The sequence below is a fragment of the Elephas maximus genome, chromosome 10 (genome assembly GCF_024166365.1).
Source record: "Elephas maximus indicus isolate mEleMax1 chromosome 10, mEleMax1 primary haplotype, whole genome shotgun sequence".
In the NCBI taxonomy this organism is placed as follows: Eukaryota; Metazoa; Chordata; class Mammalia; order Proboscidea; family Elephantidae; genus Elephas; species Elephas maximus.
The window spans coordinates 15250927-15277727 of record NC_064828.1 but is presented as its reverse complement, the minus strand read 5'-3'; the positions used below and the strand labels follow the sequence as shown (position 1 = coordinate 15277727).

Sequence of the window (26801 nt, the reverse complement as noted above, 5' to 3'; positions counted from 1 at the left end):
CGTAACAGGCACAGACTCTTAAAAAAAAAACAAAATTTTATTGATGATGTTTAAGAAAAGGGCTGTAAGGTGGGAGGGGCTGGAGCCCGGGGCTACGTGGGTGGCCCCTCCTCATCCTCTCGCTGCATCCGGGCAATCAGCTGCTGCCGCTCAGCTGCCTGGCGCATGCGCATCATGACGAGGCTCTCGTAGTCCCTCTCAGACAGCACTGAGCCCTGGAGGGGAGAGCAAGGACATGGTCAGGGGCACGGCCAGAGACACCAGCCTTCAGAGGATGGTGCCTAAGGGTCAAGGAGGGGGGAGGGCAGGGGTACCCAGGAAAGGCCCAGTCTTCGCAGCAAGCCGGCCTTTGGCCTCCCGCCGGGCTTCTCCCCGTCCGGCTCCCCCTCCAGTCCATCTCAAACATTTAGCCCGGGTCCCTGTCACCCGGCCCTCCACATCTGCAGTCAGCTCTGGGTGATCTGCTCTGCCTGAATCACTTCCCCTGCTCTAGCCAGGCCCTCGTCTCCATTTCCTCTCAGCCCTTTATTCGCCACTCCTTCCCTCCACCCATGGCTCTGCCTCTCACAGGTTTCTGATGAAGGGAAGCTGTAAGAGGTGCAGACAGCCGCTCTGCCCCGTGGAGGCGACAGCACCATCCCCTCCCAGCTACCTGTCTTCCCTGTGACCTGGCTCCTGTTGAGGATTCAGGAGAAGGGAGCCCTACCCTAGAGATGGCCTCAAATAGCTCCATCCTAGAAGGAGAGATAAACAAGCCTGGGTCCCACTGGCCTCCTAAAAATACACACCAGGGCTCCTGGAGGGCAGGGACCATGGCTTTTTCTTTTATGACCTTGCCAGCTCGGTGCAGAAGATTAAGGAGTGCTATATTTTAATAATCAAAAGAATAATAAACAACCTTCTCAATGGGCTGAGGCTGTGGGGTGGAGAAGCAGCTCTGTAGCTGACCTGGAGCTGCCAACCCCACGCCCTGATAAGGTCTGCAGTGGGAATTAAATCACTTCTTCCCTCAGTGCAGCTGAAGCCGTGAGAAGCCCACCTGAGTTGGCATGGGGAGGAGGTGGAGTGCCAAGCCAGGGGATGCATGATGCTTGGCCCTCTATCAGAGGAGGAGGCTGCTGGGGCCTGTTCCATGCTGGCACACTCATGGGACAAACCGGGAGGGAAGCCTGGTGGTCAGTGACCCAGGAAATAATAAGGGAGTGGCTGGGGCTAAGATGCCAGGCCCTGGCCAACTGGTTTGGAGTAAGGGCTGTAGAGAAACAGGAAATGCTACTCAGCCTGGATTCCCCCTGCCTCCTCCCACCTGCTCCACCCCTCCTCCACTCCCTCCCAGCCAGGCCCCCCTACCTAAGCTTGACCCCCAGCACTGCTGACAGCTCACAACAGCCCTCACGGTGGTCCACCCTCCTTCGGAAGAGGGAGCCCAAAGGAGGCCCAGACAGCCAGAGGGGAAGGACTAGAGTGAGTGGGGTAGGAAACAGCATGACCCCTCTCCCCCGCCCCGTTCGACCCCCTGATGAGAATTTGTGTTTCCACCTTAGAATCTACAGTTTAACAAGATCCGCAGGTGATTCTGCTCCTGCCACAAAGCCATCTGGAGAAAGCCAGGGAGGATGAGAAAGTGGGCAGCCAGGCTGGGTGTCAGGCCAAGGGGAGAGCAACGCTCCCCTCCCCAAGTTAACCTGCTCTGCCAAGGGAACCTGGAGTCACCCTTGGCATGGCCCCAACCCAGCCATGGGCTGGCATGTCCCCAACACAGTCCTGGGAGGAGCTGAGCCCTTTACAGGCATGGGGCTGTTCCCCCGCTCACACACCCTCTGCCTCCTTCCCCCATACCTGCAGGCTCTGCTAATGAGGGCCTGCCACCAGGCTGCCGGGCTGAGTCACCCACACTAGCGACTGGTCTCTCATCCTCCCCGACAATAGTTCTAGGCTCCTGCCCTTCAATTAGTGCCCGCCCTCCCTGGGCTCCTCCTTCCCAGATGCACAGGGCCGGCCTGCGGTGGCAGGATAGTGAGCAGAAAGGAAGCAGGGGTGAAGAGTGACGCATCAAGCAGGGCTGCCCCCGGACCAGTCCTCAGAGGAATCTGGAGCTCCTCACTGCCCTGGGGTGTGGGCCACGGCCACCCCAAGCCCTGCCTGTGGATGCTGCAATTACTTCAGCATGAAACCTGGCTTCGCAACTGGCTGAGTCAGCTGAAAACAAAGCACATCTCCACTGCCACACGCCGGCATACACAGCCAGCCACGAACCAGAGTCCAGGCGCCGCTGGCAGAGAGGGCACAGCCCACACTGCCCTAGAGACCAACGAGGGGCCAAAGAAACCACCAGACGGGGACATCCCGGCCCGTCTGACCCCTCCACCTGCGCAGGCCCCCGCCCAGCTCTGTGGACCCAGCACACTGGCTGCCCTGGCCCAGCCCGCGAAGACTCTTCTCTGACACCTCAAGCCTGTCCAGTAAGTGCTTCTCCTGCATCTTGGGGTTTTTCCACTGCCCTATCGAGTAGCCAGGCCACTCCTGTTCCTCTGGGAAGCTCCTCTTCAGGAACTCCCAGCTCTCTGCTCTCCTGGACAAAAATCAGCCTCTGCTCTGGGCCTCATTCCACCCTCTGAGATGCTGGCCAAAGGGCTGTGCTGAGCAGACACCCCGGGGCCCCTGCCTCGGGCCCACTAAGGCTATCTCCCTGAATCTCCCAATTCACGGCTCCAGCTGGGGCCAGATGGTCACTGGCTGCTCCTGCCGGGCTTCTGAGGGCCAGGTTTGTCTGCTGGCTCCCCTGGTCCCATGGAGACCTGGCGGAAAGGCTCCTTCCGCAACGCCCCCTTCTTCAAGCGGCTAAGCCTGGGGCGGCCACGGCGACTCCAGCGACAGGGCAGCATGCTGAGCCAGGCCAGCACGGCCGGTGGTGACCATGAGGAGTACAGCAACCGAGAGGTCATTCGGGAGCTGCAAGGGAGGCCAGACGGCCGGCGCCTGCCACTGTGGGGGGACGAGCAGCCTCGGGCCACCCTGCTGGCCCCACCTAAACCCCCACGCCTCTACCGAGAGAGTTCCAGTTGCCCCAACATCCTGGAGCCCCCACCCGCCTACACTGCTGCATACTCGGCTACCCTGCCCTCGGCAGTCTCCCTGGCAGGCGCCCTCCACCAGTACTCAGAGGACGACCTTCTAGACACTCCCCCCTTCCAGGAGACACCTGGCCCGGACCTCAGTGACCCCTTCTTCTCCTTCAAAGTGGACCTGGGGATTTCACTTCTCGAGGAAGTTCTACAGATACTGAGGGAGCAATTTCCCAGTGACCCCAGCTTCTGAATGGGGTGAGGGTGGGAACAGGTGGGTGACCGAAAGAGCTGGAAGCCTGAGGGCCCAGTAGGTACACCGATGGACTGAGGAGAAGATGGGTACCTGGATGCCTGCCCTCTGGGCGCTGAACAGTCCTCCAAGTCACCCCAGAGTTGGGGGACAGAGGCGCAGAGGCAAACTGGCAGCATCGTGAGGGGACCTTCCTGGCAGGGGCACTGAAGGAAGCTAGCAAGGCCGGGAAAGGGAGGCCACACCCTGCAACCACAACAGCTAGGCAGAGAGCCAGCAGAGGGCGAGGATGGCAGGGGGGGAGCCACGGGGTGGGAGGACACAGACTGGGCAGAATAGATGCATGCCACTGTCAACGGTCACAGGGAAAGTTGAGGCAAAAGTGGTCCAACCCAGGCCGAAGAGAAAAGGGAGGGGACAGGTTTGACCTGCACTGTCCAGTGTGGTAGTCACTAGTTACATGTGGCCATTTAAATTGAAATGAAATACAATTAAAAATTCAGTTCCTCAGTTGCAGCAGCCACATTTCGGACGTTCAATAGCCCCATATGGCTAGGAGCTACCACAGTGGTCAGCGCGGAATGAACGTCAACACTGCTGCAGGAAGTCCTAGTGGACAGCGCTGAGGTAGACCATGGCCCAGAGCCCACTGGTGGCGTTGGTGGGGGAAGGGAGAATGGTACGGGGGCTGCAAGGGGAGGGGAGGGGCTGGCAGAGGAGGAAGAGAGACCAAAACCCACCATTAGCTGAACAGGAGCCATGAGACTCAACCTGCCAGCACAGCTGCTCAGAGCAATCCCTGGTGCCCAAGGGAAGCAACTCTGGGGAATGTCAGCCAAAGGCATCAGACACAGCTTACAAAGAGGTACTCTGGGGAATTCCCAGAATTACTAGTGATGAGAGCCCTTGGGAAAATGCAGCAAAAACAGTAGCAGATTTCCTTCCTCCCTCCCCCCAAAACTAGAAGACAGGATCAGGGCATGGATCAGCAGCAGGACTGGGGAGATCTGCCTTGCCCAAACCCTCTGACGAGGGGCCTGCCAGCCCGGGCCAAGCCTACTGGGTCAGGGTCACAGGCCCTGGCCGGAAGTCTTGAAACCAGAGCCAATAATCTCTCTGCTTTGGCTGTGTGGTTCTGACCTCCAGGCCCCTCCAAGCAAGGAGAGAGGGAAGCTCCCACAGTGTTCCTACAGCCCATGCCTGCAGCCTCTTTTTCCTAACCCTCACGTGGATTTCCCAAACGAAAAGGCTCCTTGGTGAATGCTGGAGATAATAAAATTCTTATAACACAACCTGTGCAGCGTCACTCGGGGCTGTGAAATGCTGGGACTTAAAGGTGTGGGGATGAGGCCTCTATAGAAAGGTCCCGAATTCGGCTCCGAGCCAGTTCACCTCCTGCCCGTCAGAGTCTGGGACGTACTCCCAGGAAGCTTCCGGTCCTCATACCAGGTGGAGGGGCCGGAGGAGGCAGGGCTGGTGTGCCCGAGGGCAGTGGGAGTAGAGATCCTGCCAAGCCCCAGGGACATTCCACCCCCCAGAGGGAGCCATATACCATCAGCCTGAGGCTCACACGCAGAACCCATTCTCCCCCCACCCCCCGCCCCCCGATTTCAGAGAAGCTAAGAGCCAGAAGCTAAGAACGGAAACCCTTGTGGGGTAGTGGTTAAGTGTTAAGTGTTACGGCTGCTAACCAAAGGGTGGGCAGTTCAAATCCACCAGGTGCTCCTTGGAAACTCTATGGGACAGTTCTGCTCTGTCCTATAGGGTCGCTGTAAGTCAGAATTGACTCCATGGCACTGGGTTTGGTTTTTGGTTTTGGTAAGAGCCAGATTTCTAGCTCCTGCCCCCAAAGCCTTCTGTCCCACCAAAGCAGGGGCAGGTGAGGCCTGGGGCAGGTGTGGCCAGGAGGCGGACAGCCTGAGCCCTGCATCCAGGGCCATGGAGGGGCTTAACAAAAGCCTACATGGAGCTGTGAGGACTACGTGTTTGTACTGGGCACACGTCAGCTGGAAGGTCTATTCTTCACCACAAGTTGGGCACCAGACTCTGGGCAGGCAGCACCCCAGTGTCAGCAGGGTACCCAAAAAAACCAAACTCATTGCCATTCAGTCGATTTCAACTCATAGCGATTCTATAGGACAGAGTAGAACTGCCTTGCAGAGTCCCAAGGACAGCCTGGTGGATTTGAACAGCCGACATTTTGGTTAGCAGCCAAACTCTTTAACCACTACGCCACCAGGGTTTCCATCAGCAGGGTAGCCAGTGATTTTCCCAAAGAGGAGATACTGCCTCTTGACATTAGTCCTTGTCTGGGGCAGCCACAGACGTTACCTGGAAAAATGAAGTGTTGGGGGAAGGAAGTGGCTACCTAGTCACTTGTCACTTGCTGCTTCCCTGCAGCACTGGGGCCTCTAGGTAGCAAATGCTCCACACCATACCAAGCCACCTAGGGGCCAGGATAATCCCTTTGGGTGATGAGGGAGGCCTGGATGTGAAGGCAAGGTAAAGTCTAAGGATACTGCGTAGGGTAGAGTCCCAAGAGTACTTGGAGAGGAAAGGGGCTCCACACAGAACCACAGTCCCCTGACGACCTGAATTTGGGAGAAAGGGTCCTAAGAAAAGCCCAAACAGGAAGTGGTCCCCCAAATCCAGAGCAGACTCACTTGGTACAGCCTGGCTCTTTACCTGTGACAGTCCTGGGTGGCTGGAGCCCACTGTGCCCTGGGGCTGTCCTTCCAACCAGGAAATCTTCAGAGGGTTATCGACCAGGCCCACCTCATTCTGGACAGCCAGCTCCTGCCAAACAGAGCATCCAGTCCTGGTTCCCATCAACCCAGTCAGCTAGGAAGTGGCTCTCTCTACCCCACAGAAAGAACCAGAATCAGCATTCTAGTTATCCAGGCAGAGGTGGGCAACCTCAGCAACCTTCAAACACTGGTATGCTGAAGCTCTAACTCTTCTCGCAGGCGACTTCTGAATTTCAGGAGTGAGGGGAAGCACAAAGGGGGAGAAGGCAGGGCTGGAGCCGACAAGCCAGGGGTGCTTGCTATCTCCACTGGAGATGGCAGGTATAGAGGCAGCAGCCAGGGGCAGGGAAAAGTCAGTCTGCACTCTCCTGTTGTCCCAGGGCATCTCCCATCCAGCCCTTCACCCAGTGCATCTACTCCTGGGAGTCGGGGGAGCCTTGGACCTGACCTGGCCCAGAGATCCCTGAGAGTGTGGATCACCTGAGCTCAGAGGGTCCAGAGAATCTGGTCCCCTGCTGTAGAGTGACAGGGCTGCCAATGGTCCCCCAAAGCCTGGAGCAGCACTCACCGCAGCCTTAACGGTCGCAAACTCCACCACTGCAGTGCCTGCCTTCTTCCTAGAAAGCACCAGATTGAGAACTTCACCATACTGTGGGGACAAGAGAGGTCCCGGTAAGCATGGCTCAGCCTGCAGCATGGGCCAGCTCACGCCTGAGACAAGGCCGGGCTGTCCTGAGGCCCACTGAGGCATTGTTGGCCGGGGCGTAATTTCTTTTTTTTTTAATTGTAAAAATATATATAACAAAACCCTTGCTGATGTGATGTTTTCCACGTGTACAACTGAAGTGCAGTTATCGATTACACTAATCAGGTTACGCAACCCTCACCAATAATCACTGTCAAATTTTGAGGGATAATTTCTCATTCTTAGGATCCCAGAGAAGGAATATCAGATACGGGAAAGAAAGAATTTTTTCCAGGAATGCAGAAAAACAGCAAAAAGGAGCTGGGCAAAGGACTGGGGAGTTGGTAGCCTAGCAGAGCAGCCTCAGTGGGTTGAAGGTAGTAAAGAGGACTGGGCTTTCACGTCAGATCCCACCTCCCCGCCCCCAACACACAGCCAAGCCCTCTGCTTCCAAAAGGACGGCAAGGGCTCAGCCAAGGCAGTGAGGGAGAAACCGGCTGGAGGGGATTAAGGGCACAGTGACAGGAGAACCGGGGCCTGGGAGAAGTCTCCAGGCTGCCCAGTGGTCTATAAGACAGGGAAGTTCAGGCATGGAGCGTCCTGGGGTTTGGGCCGAGGTGATGGAGAAAGAAGGGAAGTCAGCAGGCAGACCTTCTGAAAGAGCCGCAGGAGGACATCTCTGGAGTAGCCACCTTTTGACTCATTCTCCTTCTTCCACTTCCATTTTAGCTGAAAAGACAGCAGTGGTGCCATCATTAAACACTGACCTGTGGCTGAACAGTACCAGACCCCACACCTGAGCTGTACAGTCTAAGCAGACACCCTCCTCATCTTCAAAGCACGTGGAGTCTAGGGAGGACCACCCAGAAACATTCCCCTTGAACTCTGGTGGGCAGGGCGTCCCCTCACCCTCAGCAACGTGCCCAGCCCTTAGAGAACTTCTAGGGGATGCTCTATCCACTACCATCAGGGTTTAGAGCCACCTTCCAGGGCAGAGCTCTCAGAGGAATCCTGACTCCAGGAGCTGGAGAAGGGAAAGGATTGGGCAGTGGTCCTGGATCCCCAGGGACCTAGCCTCCCCAGCCATAGCCCCTCGAGCCACAGGAAGCATCTGTCCTTGCTGAGAGGAGGGGGTGTGAGGTAGCCCATGGATCCCACCAGGACTCACCTTTAGTTTGGGGGTTCCTTTGCCCTCAGTATTTTCTGACTTTCCTAGAAAAATTGGGAAAAGAAGCAACGTAGAGTAGGAGGGAGTCAGAGGGTCTCCCAAAGGAGACAAAGCCTGGGCCTGGGACCTAGAAAAGGTCACTCCTGACCAAGGGCAGTATGTGCCTGCCCTGGTGAGGAGCCTGGTGGGGATGTAGATGCAGTCCCACCCCCATCCCAGAGAGCTGCCACCCCAGGGGAGGTCTGCCAGCTGCCTGTTGCAGGTCCTAGTCATTAGCACTCTCCACATGAAGTGCTGTGAACACCTCTGGTGAGGCTGGAGGAAGTAGGAGGTAGATACAAACCACACAATTCTACTGAAACAAAGTATCCCAGAGCCCAAAGCATAACCATGCCTTTTCCCCTGGTGATCTGCTCCAGAACAAAGCCAGTTCCCTGGGGACTAAGACAAAGGGGGCCAGGAAGCCTCAGGCAGAGTGACAAGTAGCCCCAGAGAAGCTGCGGGAAAAGACAGTGCATGTGTCCCAGTCAGAGTGGGGAGCCAGGCTCTGCTCCCGCACAAGCCCCCCAAGGTTCCAGGAGGTGGATGCCCCACAGCAGCTCCACTAGCAGCCAGTGTGGCCACTCCAGGCAATCCAGAGTGGCCTGGGACGGGGAGACAGGGGGGTGTGACCAGCTCTCACCTCTCAACCTCTGCTCCCGCTCCAGGCGTATCTGCTCCTGGATCAGCCTCTGCTGCTCCCCCAGCTGCCGGGAACCCTCCTCTCGCAGGCGCTCGATCTGCAGAGCAGGGGTTGGAGGATGACAATTCTGTGCAGATCCAAGTTTTCTCACCTTGTAAAGGTCCCTGAGTTCCACCTGCAGGCTAGGGCTCAGCAACCTGTGGGTGGGACAAATTACCCAGATCCCACAGAAGAAAGCACAAGCCCTCCCAGCCTGGGACAGCCACCTCCTCCCCCAGCAGGTGGCCCACGGACTGGATGCTCACTTCTTGCTCCAGCGTCCTGGCGCTCCGGTTCTCCTCCTCCTCCTCACTTCCGTGGGCCTGGGCCTCCCGCTCCCGGGCCTCCAGGTCTAGGCACAAGGGTTGAAAGACCCAATCGCTGGTCTGAGCAGTTTCTACACGGCCTCAGCCACCCCAGCTCTGGCTGTTCCCCCAAAAGTCCCACATAGAACAAAACTCCCTAGCAATTCTGCCCCCTCCCTCCATGCCACAGGCCCTCGAGGTGATTTCTATTGAGAAAAGTCAGCACAGAAGTATGGACTCCGCTGGTGCTAGCCCTAACCAAGCTGGTTCTCTCCAGTCACTGCACAAGGTGCAGGTGGGTGCTTGTGTCAGCAGCCTGGGGCTATGTGTCAGGGGATACCAGTAGGTGGAGCTGTTGGCCTCTGCTCCTATGGTCTGGCGCTACAGACCTTGCCTTGATTCTTTTCCCACCACTTGGCTGAGTTCCTACCTCCTCCTCATCTTCACCAAGCCTCACTGTGGCCTGGCTACAGTGGCTCCTGCCCACATGGGCAGGTTCTCTGTGAGGTCTTCACCCCAGGTCCTTCTTGCCTTCCAAAGGAAACCTGCTTGCTGTCCAACGCCAGGCCAGCTGCTGTGACAGACTGTCTCTCAGGCTGGGGCTCACTGCTTTCCTTCCTGTGCCCTTTACTTACCTAGAAACTACCTTGTTTTGTTTTGATAGAGAAATGGGAGTACTGGATGGCATATACATGTATTAATACATGAGTATGAATAAGCAAGAGGGGGGGAAATTGAGTAAAGAATGCTTGATCAATCTTACTGGGGTGACGAAAATGTTCTAAAACTGATTTTATGGTCATAGTTGTACCACTCAGTGAATTTACTAAAAATTATTGAATTATATACTCGAAATGGACTAATTTTATGATATGTAAAATGTACCTCAATATAAAAACAAAACAGCTGCCATCAACTCCAACTCATGGGAACCCCATGTGTGTCAGAGTAGACCAAAAAAACCAAACCCATTGCCACAGAGTGGATTCTGACTCATAGCCACCCTACAGGACAGAACAGATCTGCCCCATAGAGTTTCCAAGGAGCGTCTGGTGGATTTGAACTGCCGACCTCTTGGTTAGCAGCTGTAACTCTTAACCACTACACCACCAGGTGAGCTCCATATAGGATTTTCAATGGCTAATTTTTTAAAAATAGATTGCCACGCCTTTCCTCCAAGGTGCCTCTGGGTAGACCTGAACTTCTAACCTTTTGGTTAGCAGCCAAGTGTATTAACCATTTGTATCACCCAGGGACAATATGTTGTTGTTGTGTGCTGTCGAGTCGATTCGGACTCATAGCAACCCTACAGGATAGAGTAGGACTGCCTCATAGGGTTTCCAAGGAGCGGATGGTGGATTCGAACTGCCAACCTTTTGTTTAGCAGCCTGAGCTCTTAGCTGCTTCACCACCAGGGCTCCAGGGACAATACAGCTGTGAAAAAAAAAGAAAGAAAGAAAAAATGCCTGGACCTGGACGTCCTGGATCCTTCTGAGGGAGCTTCTCAGAGCGAAGGCTCTGGGCAGGAATGAGGCTGAGACAAATAAAAAAGACGTGGCGTGGCATGATGAGGAACAGGGCAGATTTTTGTCATGCCGCGTGGGCTTACATCCTGGCTCTGGCAAGTTCTTATCCTTTCAGTGCCTCAGCTTCTCTGTCTATAAAGAATGGGTTTAGGGACACCCACCTTCTTGAATAGTTGCGATAATTAAAGGAAACAATAAAGCATGTCACAATGCTTGTTGTCAATGTTCTTAGATGCCGTCGAGTCGGTTCCAACTCACAGCAACCCCGTGTACAACAGAAGGAAACACTGCCCGGCCCTGTGCCAACCTCAAGATCGTTGCTGTGTTTGAGCTCATTGTCGTAGTCACTGTGTCTATCCATTTCAAGGGTCCCAATGCTTAGCTAACAGTAAATCTAGCAGTTGTTATTATTACTAAGAGTGTCCTTGGAATCCCCCAACTAGGAACAGGGTTCTGCCAGAGCCTGGGTGGAGAGGCTTGGAGTTGCTGGAACTGAACCTCCAGGAAGAAAGGAGACATGGATGAACACGGCCAGGGGAAGTAAAACCTCAGCCCAGAGATGCCAGGCCACCTACCAAGCTTCACCTTCTTCCTTCTCTCATCAAGTTTCTGGGTCCTCTCTGCTGCCTGCTTCTTGGCTTTCCTGACCTTGTCATATGCAGCCTGGCGGGAGAAAGGGACACGGAGCAGCGGGTCAGCCAGGGAATGAGAATAAAGCCCAGCAATCTCCCTGGTGCCTCCCAAGGGCCTTCTCTGCAGAGCCATCGGAAGGCAGCCTGGTGACTGGGTCTCCAGGCTTGAGCACAAGGACCGTGCCACATGGCAGAGTGCAGAGGACCAAGGCTGAAGGAAGCAAGGGGTCAACCATTTGTTGGTCAAGCAAAGAAACCCCAGGGCCAATCAGACAAAGGAGGAGGTGCTTACCCTGGCTGCAGCATCGGTCAGAACCTCCAAGGCCTGAGAAAGCTGATGAAAGAGTTCAGCTAAACACAGGATCAAAACAAAGAGGAGAAAAACAGAGTTAGACTCGGTGATGGAATGTTCCCTCAAAACAGCACTTCAAAGAAGCCACAGTCTGGCAGAAAAGCCAACATCAGCAGCTGACGGGCCAGCAAGGAAGGGTGAGTGTTTTAGCAGCTGAGCAGATGTCCCTGACCTGGGACATGAAGCCTGGGTCCCACTGCCCAAACAGCAGGCTGTGTGCAGCTACATACCACAGCACTCACTGGAGAGCTTAGATCAGGGAAAACACACTGCCTGTGCCCACAGGAGGCTCACCTGCTCTGGGATTATCCGGATTTTTGTCCGGGTGACAGGAGAGGGCCTTCTGCCTGTATGCCTTCTTCACCTGAAACAGTCAGAAGACATGGTCACTTGCTGCTGGCTCAGGTCTCTGCCCCAGGGATGAGCAGGAAAACCTTGCTAAAGTGATAAGGGAAATGCAGGGGGCGCCTGCCATCACCATCTAAAAGAGAGGCTGCTGGCTCCCACACAGAGACAGTCACTTCATAGCCACCATGGGGATCTACAATGGAGGAGGCCGGCTGTGGAGGGAGCCTGCCACTGGCCACCAGCACAAGAGCTGGGCCTGCCTCCAGCTGGTGCCAATCTCACCCCTGCAGACGTCAAAGGGCTCCTGGAAGGGCCAGCAGTACAGTTTTCTGGGTTTCTACCAAACCAAAAAAACCAAACCCAGTGCCATGGAGTCGATTGCGACTCATAGCGACCCTGTAGGACAGAGTAGAACTGCCCCAGAGAGTTTGGGTTTCTACAGCCACTTGGAAAAAGGTACTGTCACACACTCTTGGTGGGAGTGTACAACGGAGCAAGCTTTCTGGAAGAAAACTGAGCCATTAAATTTAAAAACTCCAAGGAATTGGGACTTACAGAAGCCAAAATAAATATACATGGATGCTCACTGCAACAGTGTTTCTAACAGTCCCCAACTGGAAACTACTGCCCAAATCCCCATCAACAGGGAGACCCATGAAAAAAATTATGAGAGAAAGGTCTGTCTCTCTGTGCTGACATAGATCTCTAAGGTATGATGCAGAAAAGAGCAAGGCTCAGAACGGAGAATATAACATGATCACTTTCGAGTTTAAGACAAACAAATAAATGAAATATCAATGGTTACGGATAGATACTCGGGTATGTATAGTTTTGTTTTGTTTTGTTTCTGAAAGCAGTCATAAGAAACACAACAGTGGTTTCCTTTGGAGAGACTGAAGGTGCTTGGCAAGCAAGTATATATTCCTTCTCATTTTATGCCTTCTGTAGTTCAAATTTTCAAACTGTAAACAAGGCTTATTGTATTATCATTTTTTACTGTCAACAGGGGTTATCCTGATGGGAGATAGTTTACAGTCCGTTTTTAGCTTTCATTTTTGCATCTCCTTGTATTAAAAAAATTTTAAACCCTAATATTTCTTATATTGGTAAAAATAAACAAAAATAGCTACCAAGATTCTCTTTCATGTATTTCCTACTTTGCTGGTTTAAGCAAAGACAGAGATCTCAGAATCTGCCCCTGCCCCCTCAGGCCTCTGGCCTCCCACCTCAGCCCTGCCCAGGCTACTTGCTGCTCCAGCCTCCTGGGAGGAGGAGCCTCTGGACCTAGAACTTCCAGAAGCACCTAAGCTTTCCCGACTTCTCAGATGGACCCAAATACTTCTAAGACAAAGTGCTAAATAAGGGTCTCCTGAGGCACTCAGCCAGTGTCTGCCAGGAGAGGCCTGCTGGGCAGGTGCCTAGCTCAACTCCTGCCTTCACAGCCAAGTCAGCCAAGTCAGGACCTCTGCGGGTGTGCTGCCACCTGCTGGGCCATGGTGAGCACTAGACCTTCACCTGCCAAGGCAACCAAAGGCCACCTGTGGCTCTCCTGACTGAGCTGGAGGCAGCAGGAACCACTCCTAGGCCTAGGACAGGCCTTGGGTATCAAGAGAGTGGATGTACCGCCCAACAGCCCACCTCTACACATACCTGACCCGCTTGCTCACCTTCCCACCCTACCCAACCCTCATTAGCTCTGTTTTTACTATTTTTAAAAAATGAAGGGCTTATAAAGAAAATGTTCTACATCCTACTGTGGTGAGTAGCGTCTGGAGTCTTAAAAGCTTACAAGCGGCCATCTAAGATATTTCACTGGTCGTACCCCATCTGGAGCAAGGGATAATGAAGAAAATCAAAGATATGAGGGAAAGATTAGTCCAAAGGACTAATGGACCACAATTACCATGGCCTCTGCCACAATGAGTCCAGTACAACTAGATGGTGCCCGGTTATCACCACCAACTGTTCTGACAGAGATCACAATAGAGGGTCCTAGACAAAGCTGGAGAAAAATGTAGAACAAAATTCTAACTCACAAAAAAGACCAAACTTACTGCTCTGGCAGAGCCTGGAGAAACCCCAAGAGAATGGCCCCTGGAAGCCCTTTCAACTCAGTCCTGACGTCACTCCTGAGGTTTACTCTTCAGCCACAAATTAGACAGACCCATAACACAAACACATAGCTCAACCATGTATATAAGACTAAATGGGCACACCAGCCCAGGGACAAGCACGAGAAGGCAGGAGGGGACAGGAAAGCTGCACATTGTGCGGCTGCCAACCAATGTTACAAAACAATATGTGTATTAAAGCACAATCAAAAAATATATATATATTTAAAAAATGGAGGGAGGGGAGGTGATAGCTTTATACAAAGTCCTATGATTTGAATGTCATCTTTACTCTTCATGACTCATTATTCATCTTTTCTCCCTTTTTCTTTCTTTTGTGCTCCTGACTTCATTTCCTTTCACTGTGCCCCTGACTTTTTTATTTTAAACCAAATCCTTATTATATATTTTTTATATTTTAGGGTCCTTTGACTTTTTTTTTTCCAATAAGTCAAACAATATAAAAAATATACAAAGAAAAAGCTAAAAAGCTAATGCTCTTTCCCCACTTCCCTGCCCCCTCCTCAAAGTTCCAGCATTAACTGGATGGCGGCTACCCTTCTGAACCTTCCTCCTTGATCATCCAAACAAACACACGCACTTACATACACTTACTGAAGTCTTTTGTGTTTTGTTTCTGGCATCTCTTTCTATCTCATCTTCCTTCTCTGATCCCACTTCTGCTTGCTCTCTGAGGTGTGTGAGAGGAAGGAGCAGGGCGAAGGGGCCCATCTCCTTGGGTGTTTATTGGCTGAATTTGTAACACCTGGAAATGAACTTTCTCAGGACTAGGATTAGAAGGAATGCCTTTCATGTGGTGGATTTGTTTCTTCTGTACCCAGGAACTCCTTTACAGTGGCTCATATGTTCCTTTTTGTAAGTCTAAGAGGGAGAGCAGAAAGAGAAGAGCCAATGAGAAAGTAAAAGAGGGAGGGATGAGCTGGGTAGCAGCATATTCTTCATTTTCTTTTTTTTATTGTTATTCAAGAGAATATGGATTTTACTCTAAAACACCCATAAACCAAACCTACTGCCGGTCAATTCTGACTCATAGTGACCCTAATAGGACAGGGTAGAACTGCCCCACAGGGTTTCCAAGGAGTGGCTGGTAGATTCGAGCTGCTGACCTTTGGGTTAGCAGCTGAGCTCTTAACCACTGTGCCACCAGGGCTCCTTTATTCTAAAAGAAAGATATTACACATTGTTTTCTGTTTTATAATTCATTTACCTGTTCCCATCGAGTTGATTCCAACTCATAGTGACCCTATAGGACAGACCAGAACTGCCCCATAGGGTTTCTGAGGCTGTAAAGCTTTACGGAAGCAGACTGCCATGTCTTTCTCCCAGGGAGCAGCTGGTGGGTTCGAACCACTGACCTTTTGGTTAGCAGCCGAGTGCTTAACCACTGCACCAGCAGGGCTCCTATTAAGATGTTATATATCAGAAAATTGGCTTTTCACTGAAATAAAGAAACAAAATTATTTAAACTGAAAAATATCAATTACGTAATAATGGGAAATTAATATACAAATATTAATTTGCTTCCTGATTCTCTTTTCAGAATTTGTTCCTCTGACAAATGTCATTAATAGTCTGTGAGGTACCATGCACAAAAACTAACTCCAAGTGGATCAAAGACCTAAACATAAAGACTAAAACGATAAAGATCATGGAAGAAAAAATAGGGACAACGTTAAGAGCCCTAATACAAGGCATAAACAGAATACAAAACATTACTAAAAATGACGAACAGAAACCAGATAACTGGGAGCTCCTAAAAATCAAACACTTATGCTCATCTAAAGACTTCATCAAAAGAGTAAAAAGACCACCTACAGATTGGGAAAAAATTTTCAGCTATGACATCTCTGACCAGCGCCTGATCTCTAAAATCTATATGATTCTGTCAAAACTCAACCACAAAAAGACAAACAACCCAATCGAAAAGTGGGCAAAGGATATGAACATGCACTTCACTAAAGAAGATATTCAGGCAGCTAACAGATACATGAGAAAATGCTCTCGATCATTTGCCATTAGAGAAATGCAAATTAAAACTACAATGAGATTCCATCTCACTCCAACAAGGCTAACATTAATCCAAAAAACACAAAATAATAAATGTTGGAGAGGCTGCGGAGAGACTGGAACTCTTACACACTGCTGGTGGGAATGTAAAATGGTACAACCACTTTGGAAATCTATCTGGTGTTTTCTTAAAAAGTTAGAAATAGAACTACCATACAACCCAGAAATCCCACTCCTCGGAATATACCCTAGAGAAATAAGAACCTTTACACGAACAGATATATGCACACCCATGTTTATTGCAGCACTGTTTACCATAGCAAAGAGCTGGAAGCAACCAAGGTGTCCATCAACGGATGAATGGTTAAATAAATTGTGGTATATTCACACAATGGAATACTACCCATCGATAAAGAACAGTGACGAATCTGTGAAACATTTCATAACATGGAGGAACCTGGAAGGCATTATGCTGAGTGAAATTAGTCAGAGGCAAAAGGACAAATATTGTATAAGACCACTATTATAAGATCTTGAGAAACAGTATAAACTGAGAAGAACACATTCTTTTGTGGTTACGAGACGGGGGAGGGTGGGAGGGTGAGAGAGGGTTATTTACTGATTAGTTAGTAGATAAGAACTACTTTTGGTGAAGGGAAGGACAATACTCAATACAGGGAAGGTCAGCTCAACTGGACTGGACCAAAAGCAAAGAAGTTTCCAGGATAAACTGAATGCTTCGAAGGTCAGTGGTGCAAGGGCGGGGGTTTGGGGACTATGGCTTAAGGGGACTTCTAAGTCAGTTGGCAAAATAAATTCTATTATGAAAACATTCTGCATCCCACTTTGAAGTGTGGCGTCTGGAGTCTTAAATGCTAACAAGCCGCGATCTAAGATGCATCAATTGGTCTCAACTCACCTGGATCAAAGGAGAATGAAGAACACCAAAGTCACGCAATAACTATGAGCCCAAGAGACAGAAAGGGCCACATGAACTAGAGACTTACATCATCCTGAGACCAGAAGAACTAGATGGTGCCCAGCCACAACCGATGACTGCCCTGACAGGCAGCACAACAGAGAACCCCTGAGGGAGCAGGAGAACAGTGGGATGCAGACCCAAATTCTTATAAAAAGACCAGACTTAATGGTCTGACTGAGACTAGAAGAATCCCAGTGGTCATGGTTCCCAAACCTTCTGTTGGCCCAGGACAGGAACCATCCCCAAAGACAACTCATCAGACATGGAAGGGACTGGACAACGGGTTGGAGAGAGATGCTGATGAAGAGTGAGCTACTTGTATCAGGTGGACGCTTGAGACTGTGTTGGCATCTCCTGTCTGGAGGGGAGATGGGAGGGTAGAGAGGGTTAGAAACTGGCAAAACGGTCACGAAAGGAGAGACTGGAGGGAGGGAGCGGGCTGATTCATTAAGGGGAGAGGAAATGGGAGTATGTAGTAAGGTGTATATAGGCTTATGTGTGATAGACTGACTTGATTTGTAAACTTTCACTTAAAGCACAATAAAAATTATTTTAAAAAAAAAAAGTCTGTGAGGTACAGAATTTAACTTTACCCAAAGAATTTGGTCTTTGTCCTTGGTTTCCGAGCGATAAATCTGTACAACCTTGGCATTTCCCAGTGACTGAAATGTCTTTGAAGAGGTTTCCAGACCACAGCGAGGGTTTATGATAGTGTTCGTGCTTCTGGGCTTGCCAGGCCAGAAAGACCCACTGTGACTATCAGGTGACCTCATGGGAGGGGAACTAAAGGTTGAGTTCAATCAATCAAGCCTGTACAATGAGGTCCCAATAAAGGCTTTGGACAAGGAAGCTCCACAGGCTTCCTGGTTGATGACAGACATCAAAGCACATGGGAGGGTAGGGTGCCCTTTTGGGGATGTGGAAACTGCGTTGGGAACCCTTCCAGACCTCGCCCTATGTGTCTCTTCTTTTGCATCCTTTTTGCTACAATAAAACTATAGGTATGGTGCCTTCTGTGAGTTCTGTGAATTCTTCTAGTGGATTACTGAACCCAAGGGAGGAGTGAAAGTCAGCAGGTCAGAGATGAGGGGAATCCTGGGGACGCCTGAGGTTACAGAAGTAAGGGCACCTGAGGTTACAGCTAGTATCCTGAGGGAGTAGAGGGAACGCCCCAATTTGTACCCAGCAGGTCAGACATGAGGGTGTCACTGGGGCTCGCAAAGCTTGCATCTGGCATCTGAGGTCTTACACAGACTTGGTGGTCTGGAGGACCACGCCCCTTACTTGTGAGATCTGACCTTGCTCTGCGTGGTTAGGGTCAGAGGAAGAAAGATGCATGTGCGGTTGGTATCAAAACAGAAGTGGGACAGAAACGAAAATAATCTGATTTGCATCGAGCAACACAGTTTGGTGTCAGAGAGGTGGGATTTGATATCCTTCCAGTTGGTGTGAGAAGTGGGACTCCATACTTTGAATTTGAAGCAACTAGTTATGGAGCCCTGCTGGCACAGTGGTTAAGAGTTCAGCTGCTATCCAAAAGGTTGGCAGTTCAAATCCACCAGCAGCTCCTTGGAAACCCTATGAGGCAGTTCTACTCTGTCCTGTAGGGTCACTATGAATTGGAATCGACTCCAGGGCAATAGGCTAGTAGAGCTACACCTAGGTGATCTCGCTTCCCATCTGAATCTCCAACTATCCAGATCCCCACACCCCCAACATTTACAACCAAACACTACTGCCCTAGTCAAACTGGTCTATCCTGGATTCCCATTCACTCAAGGCCTGGCCTGTGCCTGTATTCAAACCACTATCTAAAGGTGTAGGGGGCTGGGCGCTCTGTGTTTCCAGGTTTTCTGGTAAAAAAATTACCAGACTCATGCATCGGCTAGGTATTAGCAGGGGAAGAGGCAAGGCCCAGGAAGTCAGGGTAAGGCTGGTACTCATCTGAGGGAGGACAGCAGGAGTTCTCTGAATGCTCCCTCAGTACAGCCCTGAATCCTCCGTATCTCATGGGTCCACAAGGAGCACCTAGAATGTGCAGATGCTGAGCTGGAGGCCGGGGATACAGAGAGAAATCAGGCATATTCCCTAACACTGAAGAGGAGGGACCCTGCCTAGTGAGGAAGAAGGCCATGAAAATTATATTACCATCTGGGAGGTGGCATAAGACCGTCCCTAAGCCTGGGAACACAGAGAAGGGAATGGCTAACTCAACCCTGAAGGCTTCCCAGAGGAAGCAATGTCTGAGCTGGGCCTTAAAAGATAAGAAGGAGATCTCCAAGCAGAATGCAGGGAGAGAATCTGAAAGAGTGTGGACTTCTCTTCAAGCCCCAGACCAGCTTTAAAAAAAAACAAACCAGTTGCCGTGGAGTGGATTCCAATTCATAGTGACCCCGTGTGTGTCAGAGTAGAACTGTGCTCCAATGGCTGATGTTTTAAAAGTAGATCACCAGGCCTTTCCTCCAGGTACCTCTGGGTGGACTCGAACTTCCAACCTTTCCGTCAGAAGCTGAGCACTTAATTGCTTGCACCACACAGGGACGTCTTAGAAGTTTTGCTTCAGTGAGGAAAAGGTACTGAGAACCGAAAAGGACACAGCTGCAATAAAACATGGAAAGAAAATGACGTTTTTGCCAAAGGATGTTTTGGTTAATTAATAAACTTCGACCAAAGAAAAGTAGTAGAAGATAACAGTGGCAAAAGAACAAACTACTACAAACAGGTTTGATGCACAGACTTAGGATGAAGAAATGCTAGAGAATAAGAGTATACATATGAGCAAAGATATGAAAACTGAGCTGAGAAGAGGAGCAAGCCAGTATAAAAAGATAACAAAGTTAGCTCAGGTATGACACTGAAAATACATGAGATGTGATTCATAAGGTATGTGTGACTCAGAAAGCAGAGAGCAGAACAATGAGAAGAGAAAGCCACAGCGTGCTCATTCTGAGCAGGGCCAGATGGGAAGAGCCCTCTAGAGTTCAAGGGTGATTAAATGGGATGGATGGCTGACGAGGTTGATGGGGTCTCTCTCTATCCCTGAGGAACCTAGATGGGGAGCGAGATCACCTAGGTGTAGCTCTACTAGCCTATTGCCCTGGAGTCGATTCCAATTCATAGAACCTAGACTTCTCTCTCTGCTAGGAAAACGTATCATAAAGCATAAAAGCAGCAGCCAAGACGAATGGAACATAAGCCTGGCCAAGAAACAAACCATGGTAAGTGTAAAAATGTAACATATGGTAAAAGGTACTTTATTAAAATCTTCATCTCAAACCATATGCCAAAATAATTATAAATGAATCAAAAAGTTAAACATAAACACAGTAAAATGAAAAGAATCTACAAGAAAGAAAACGGTGGGACTCTACCTACTCTCAGGATGGCCAGGAAATGCCTACGCGTACAAGCAAGGGAAGAAGTCACACACAAACACATGCACGCATGTACACAAAGAATGGATGGATTTGACTGTGAGAAATGTTTTGGTTTCTCTAAGTCAAAAATCATAGACAAAATTAAAAGGGGAAAAGAAAACTGAGGAAGTATCTGCATCAAATATGATGGACAATGCCATCCTTAATATATAAAGAACTCATGCAACATCATAAAAGAAAAACAAACCACAACAGAATAGAGAAAACATGAAGAGACAGGTATAAATGGTTAACGACATAAAAAATGTTAAGCTTCACAAGCACAAAACTTAAGTCATTTTCCACCTATCAATTGACAACAATAAAAAAAAAAAGGACACAATGTTGGTGGCATTGTGGTGAATAGGTAAACTGACACAATGATTCTGGAAGGCCATCTGGCAGTACTTATCAGGAGGCTTTACAAAGTTCATACCCTTTGACAATGCAAGGCCTCTTCTAAGAGTCTGTTCTAAAGAAAGATTTAGAAAGTCAAACAATATTTATAAACACTGCTGTTCATTGTAGCATTATTCATAATACAGTCAGAAATAATTACAATTTCAAAACAATAACAAAAATAGTAGCCAGACCCTATACAACAGTAAGGAGCCCCGGTTTAAAGCGCTTTACATACGTTAACTTAATTAACCCTCAAAATGACCCTAAGGATGAAGAAAATGTGACAAAAAGAGAGGTTAAGTAAATGATGATACTGACAAGTCATTCCATGAAAAACCATGCCGTCGTTATTTTAGATAACGACCCCCCACTCCAGCCAAACACCACAGAGATAGACTGCGGTCTCCGCCCCCACCCACGCCATCCAAGGCCAAGTGGGGAGCCTAGACTTCCACCTTGCCGGAGGGAGCCCAGACTTTCATCCCTGCCAAATGAAAATAAGAAAGTATAAAAATATCTCTGGAAGAGAGGATTAAATTTGATTTTTATTTTCTACGATAAATGTATTACTTTTTGCATGAGGAAAACAAACTGTTAACAAAACAAGCAAATAAACAAGGTTGTCTAGCTTCTTTCCACTGCACCAAGCTAGGAGACAGCATGGTTCACTGTGACAGAGAAGGTTCTCACAGCTTGTTTTCAAATTGTGAATCGTCCACATACTTGAACGACCTTGGGCAGATGACTGAATTTCACTCAGCCTTAGATACCTCACTTGGCCTTTCCCTTTTCAGCTACAAAGTGAGGATAATGATCCCTACATATAGGCTCTTGTGAGGATTAAAGGAAATGACCATGTGAATGAAGTACCAACAGAATCTGGGCTCTCAATGTAAGCTCCCAGACCTCTCCCTTGTCCACCCTGGAAGGCTGAGTTACTTCAGCTGGTAAATGTGTCTTCAGTTAGCAATAACCAGTCTTTTTCCTAAATTCCCTTCTGTCAGCCAAACAGGCCACTTCCTTTCCTGATTCTTATAAAGAATATGGCCTGCTTGATGAAATGCGCCTAAGAGTCTTCTAAATGAGCCAACAGACTGCTATGGACCTAGGAGTCCCTTACTTTAGGCCAAACCAGACCTTCCAGGCTCCCTATGAGGGAGGTCAACTCTGACCCTGATCCAGTTCCTAACAGGAAATCCAGGGATGGACTTGGCTGGGTCCACAGTGGGCCCAGGCAAATCTGACTTGTTCTCTAGGTGGACGGGGTTGGTTTTAAGTCTCCCGGGTGGTAGTCCTAAAATTCAATCTTTAGTTAGCCTCCAGGGGCTTGAAATATTCTCACTCAAAGAGTACAGGGCAATGGTAGGTAGCCTGAGATCTTCCACAGTGGCTGTGAACCAAAACCCAACTGGCCTAAGAATGCTGGTCAAGTGTGTCTGGCCTGATTAACTAGTTATTGCCATATTTAGCTGCTAAGCCTACCCTGGGCAGGGCCCGTTCCTTGGTTTTAGCCCAGAAGGCCAGTTTTGACTTCCAACCAGTTGGCCTGGAGTTTGGTACTTTATGCTACAAACTGGATTCCCAACTTTACCCAACCCTCCTGGAGTGACTGCTGCCAAAAGAACTTCTCGATATGTAAACACAACTGTCGAAAGCAGGCCTTTGAAAAAGCTTCTGGTGTCAAGATTGTTTACTGTTAAACAACCTTACTTATCAGCAGCTTAAGAGGTTAGTTTCAGGGTAAAAATGTACAGATTTTTATTAACTATGATAAGGAAACATATTGCCATCAAGTCGATTCTAACTCATAGGGACCCTATAGGACAGAGTAGAACTGCCCCATAGGGTTTCCAGGAGCAGCTGGTGGATTCGAACTACTGACCTTTTGGTTAGCAGCCGAGCTCTTAACCACTGTGCACTGGAATGTATCAGGTGGCCTTAGGCTTTGGCAGGTGGTTAAGAGCTACAGCTGCTAACCAACGGCAAGAAGATTGGTTTTGGTTTTATGATAAAGAAGACAGGAAAGAAAGAAAAGATCAAAATGAATACAGAAGAGACTCTGAAACTTGCTCTTGAATGCAGAGTAGCTGAAGCAAATAGGAGAAATGATGAAGTAAAAGAGCTGAATGGAAGATATGGCAGCTCAAGAAGACAAAGTAAAGTATTAAAATGAAATGTGCAAAGATAATTCAAAAACAGTTGTAGCAGTACATCGACAGGGAACTGCCAGAAATTCAAGCCAGATTCAGAAGAGGACGTGGAGTTAGGGATGTCATTGCTGATGTCAGATGGATCTTGGCTGAAAGCAGAGAATACCAGAAAGATGTTCACCTGTGTTTTGTTGACTATGCAAAGGCAGTCGACTGTGTGGATCATAACAAATTACAGATAACATTGAGAAGAACGGGAATTCTAGAACACTTAATTGTGCTCACGCAGAACATGTACATAGGCCAAGAAGCAGTCCTTCTAACAGAATAAGGGAACACCATGTGGTTTAAAATGAGGAAAGGTGTGCATCAGGGTTGTATCCTTTCACCATACTTGCTCAAGCTGTATGCTAAGTAACTGGAGAAGCTGGACTATATGAGGAAACCCTGGTGGCGTAGTGGTTAAGTGCTACAGCTGCTAACCAAGAGGCCAGCAGTTCAAATCTGCCAGGCGCTCCTTGGAAACTCTTATCGGGCAGTTCTACTCTGTCCTATAGGGCCGCTATGAGTTGGAATTGACTCAACGGCAGTGGGTTGGGTGGTGGGGTGGTGGACTATATGAAGAACGAGGCATCAGGATTGGAAAAGACTGATTAACAAATTGCTTTATGCAGATGACACAACTGTGCTTGCTGAAAGTGAAGAGGACTTGAAGCACTTACTGATAAAGATCAAAGACTACAGTGGTCAGTATGGATTGCACTTCAACATAAAAAAAAAACAAAACTCCTCACAACTGAACCAATAACATGGTGATAAATGGAGAAAGTTGTCACAGATTTCATTTTACTTGGATCCACAATCAACCCCCACGGAAGCAGCAATCAAGATATCAAATGACATATTGCATTGGGCAAATCTGCTTCAAAAGACCTCTTTAAAGTATTAAAAAGCAAGGTGCTAAGGACTAAGGTGCGCCCCACCCAAGCCATGGTGTTTCCATTCACCTCATATGCATGCGAAAGCTGGGCAATGAATAAGGAAGACCAAGAAAATTGACACCTTTGAATTATGGTGCTGGTGAAGAATACTGAATACACCATGGGCTGCCAGAAGAATGAACAAATCTGTTTTGGAAGAAGTAAAACCAGAATGCTCCTTAGAAGCAAGGATGATAAGACTTCATGTACTTTGGACATGTTATTAGGAGGAACCAGTCCCTGGAGAAGGGCATCATGCTTGGTAAAGGAGAGGATTATGGAAAAAGAGGAAGATCCTCAACGAGATGGATTGACATAGTGGATGCAACAATGGGCTCAAACACAGCCGCAATCGTGAGGATGGTGCAGGACTGAGCGGTGTTTCATTTTGTTGTACACAGGGCTGCTATGAGTCAGAAATGACTTGATGGCACCTAACAACGATGATAAGGTGCGCAGGGACACAATGGCTAAGCTCTCAGCTGCTAACCAAAAGGTTGGCAGTTGGAACCCAACCAGCAGCTTCACAGGAAAAAGACCTGGCAATGTGCTTCCATAAAGCTTACAGTCAAGAAAACCCTATGGGACAGTTTTACTCTGTCACATGGGGTCGCTGTGCGTTGGAACTGAGCAACAATAATAACGATAAGGTTAGAAAGGAGAGGAACTTTCAACAGGACAAGAAATAGAGGGACCACACACATAACGATGTAAGATAAAGGCGGGACTGTCTCATCCCAGGAATTGGGGTTGGAAGCTTTTCTATGACACTAAGTCGCAGTTCTGGGATCACTGAGGTGGAGTAGAAGTGCCCAGAGAAGTTGGCAAGGCTACTAGATTTCTTACACTTGGTCACTTCCCTTCTATATCTATAGGTTTCCCCTCAGTCCCTCTAGCACTTGGAAAGACTCATCTGCATTTCCTGAGACTTCACTGGGTGACAGTTTGGGGTTTCCCATCCAACGCCCCCTGTCCAGACCATGGTTTTTCTGAAAATCAGACTGTCTCCAAGGGCCAAGCTCCAGAAGGACAAGGATCTCAGATGGATATACACTCTATTTTACAGAAGTTTGGACTTTGTCCTAATGGCCTTCTAAAATGCCCCTGCCTACCACCTCCCCTTCTCCAACCTGAGACACGACTTGAGTTTGGCCTGTTGTCAGTGTCTCAGGGCCGTCATTCAGAGCATAAACTACTGAGCACAACAACATGTTCAGGTGCTGCTAGGATGCTTTTCCTATGCTTCCCTGAGGGGCTAAATCTTAGATTCTTTTCTTTCTTTTTTTTTTTTTTTTATAGCTTTTCAATCTCTTTCCTAGTTAGCCTCTGCTAGGATGTATCTGATGCCAGCACTTCCCTAGAAGTGCACCTTATCTGCTCTTTCTTTGCTGACATGGTCTGGAAAAACAGATACACTGGTTATACTGATAACCTCAAATGAGAGCATACGGGCACCCTAGGGAGCAATGGAGGTTTCCCCTACAAATAAAGCAAATGAGCAGGGAGTATGACTTATTCTCAGGGCCCAGAATACTGCACTCTGCAACACTGGGCACTCAGTCCCCGTACTCCGTTGCAGTCAAGTTGATTCTGACTCATAAAGACCCTGTAGGACAGAGTAGAACTGCCCCACAGGGTTTCCAAGCAGTGGCTGATGGATTTGAACTGCTGACCTTTTGGTTAGCCACTGTAGCTTTTAACCTAGGCACACAGTAAGTATCTACTGAAAGAAAGGTGCAAACATTTATGTGTTCTCAGCCAAAACACATTTAGAAGACTTCAACTTTGTGCAATTACTTCAGGCCCACTGAGGAGAAGGAAGTGGGGGCTGTCTGCATCCTAGGAGGCTTTACCACCATTTCAAAATTTCCCTTTCTACCTGCTAATATACCTCCTCTTGAAAAACCAAGTCTTAAAAAGGGAAGAAATCACTATAGCAGACTACCAAAAGAACCACAGGAGGAACTAGGTTATCCCCCACAGCCCACATCAGAGGGCAAGAATGAGTAAGGAGTTAGCAGACACCCAGCCCTTCTCACGGAAGCTCCGAAGCCCCGTAACTGGTTCTACCACTTGCAGCAACAGAAGCCCAGAGCAGGGAGGGGGCTGGGAGCTGGGTTTCCTGCCGCCTCCTCTGGGCTTTGCCCCAGGCACACAGAGGAGCTTCCGATGACCCACTTGTCTTCAGTTTCACCTCCCGAGGGGAATGAACTCTGACTCACCCAAAAAAGCAAGGCGCTGAGGGGGCCAATAAATGGAAAACAGTCATCATTAACTTGAAAGAAAGGTGCCCCAGTGGCGTCACTAGGGGGGTGCAGACCCACTGGGTGACACTGTCAGAAGAGGTGACGCCAAATGACTGCCTATAAATTTTTTGTGCAGTGTTTCAGACGAAATTTATGATTTTTATAAAAATATCCCTATAGTTATAACAACAAAAAATTTTCCTAAGCCCAGCTTCCATGTATCAGTATGCCAACAAGGCTAAAACTCTGTGCTAATTTACTTTTCGAACCTTCCAACGCGCCCCAGTCAGAGCTGTCGTTATCACCCGATCACAATCAGGCTCTGATTACCCGGTGTCCTCTGCTTGCACTACAAGCAGGCGCTGTTGTTTCCACTGCTGTCGGTGTTTTTATGGTTGCTGATTCTGTCAAAATTTCTAGGATTTTAGCTACACTATTTGGTGTATTGTGGTAAATTAGCACGGGGGGAGTTACCACACTGGGTGACACCAACCCTAGTGACACCACTGAGGTGCCCTACAAAGAAACCCTAAAACCCAATTCCAACTCAAAACGACCCTACAGGACAAAGTAGAACTGCCCCATAGAGTTTCCCAGGCTGAAATCTTTACAGAAGCAGGCAGCCATATCTTCCTCCTGCAGAGCAGGGGGGGTTCGAACTGCTGACCTTTTGGTTAGCAGCTG

At 49.1% G+C, this 26801-nt stretch overlaps 2 protein-coding genes across 3 annotated transcripts in view; one reads left to right on the top strand and one right to left on the bottom strand.

Annotated features, from left to right (window-relative positions):
* Window positions 1-44: 44 nt before the first annotated feature.
* Window positions 45-26801, bottom strand: part of DNAJC17 (DnaJ heat shock protein family (Hsp40) member C17) — a 40616-nt gene continuing 13859 nt past the window's right edge. The window contains exons 2-11 of one of the 2 annotated variants that reach the window (XM_049898106.1): window positions 11749-11818; window positions 11395-11453; window positions 11046-11133; window positions 8906-8991; window positions 8601-8697; window positions 7919-7962; window positions 7402-7479; window positions 6634-6714; window positions 6004-6114; window positions 45-215 (exon numbers count right to left, since the gene is read on the bottom strand). In XM_049898106.1, the coding sequence (XP_049754063.1) occupies window positions 93-215; window positions 6004-6114; window positions 6634-6714; window positions 7402-7479; window positions 7919-7962; window positions 8601-8697; window positions 8906-8991; window positions 11046-11133; window positions 11395-11453; window positions 11749-11818 (837 nt within the window). In that variant the 3' untranslated portion in view covers window positions 45-92. Of the gene's footprint in view, window positions 216-4928; window positions 6115-6633; window positions 6715-7401; window positions 7480-7918; window positions 7963-8600; window positions 8698-8905; window positions 8992-11045; window positions 11134-11394; window positions 11454-11748; window positions 11819-26801 lie in introns of those variants that run through there. The other variant, XM_049898105.1, reaches the window with a different exon arrangement.
* C10H15orf62 (chromosome 10 C15orf62 homolog) lies at window positions 209-3992 on the top strand. Its single transcript, XM_049898107.1, has one exon. The coding sequence runs from the start codon at window positions 2791-2793 to the stop codon at window positions 3316-3318; it is 528 nt and encodes a 175-aa protein (XP_049754064.1). The 5' UTR covers window positions 209-2790; the 3' UTR covers window positions 3319-3992.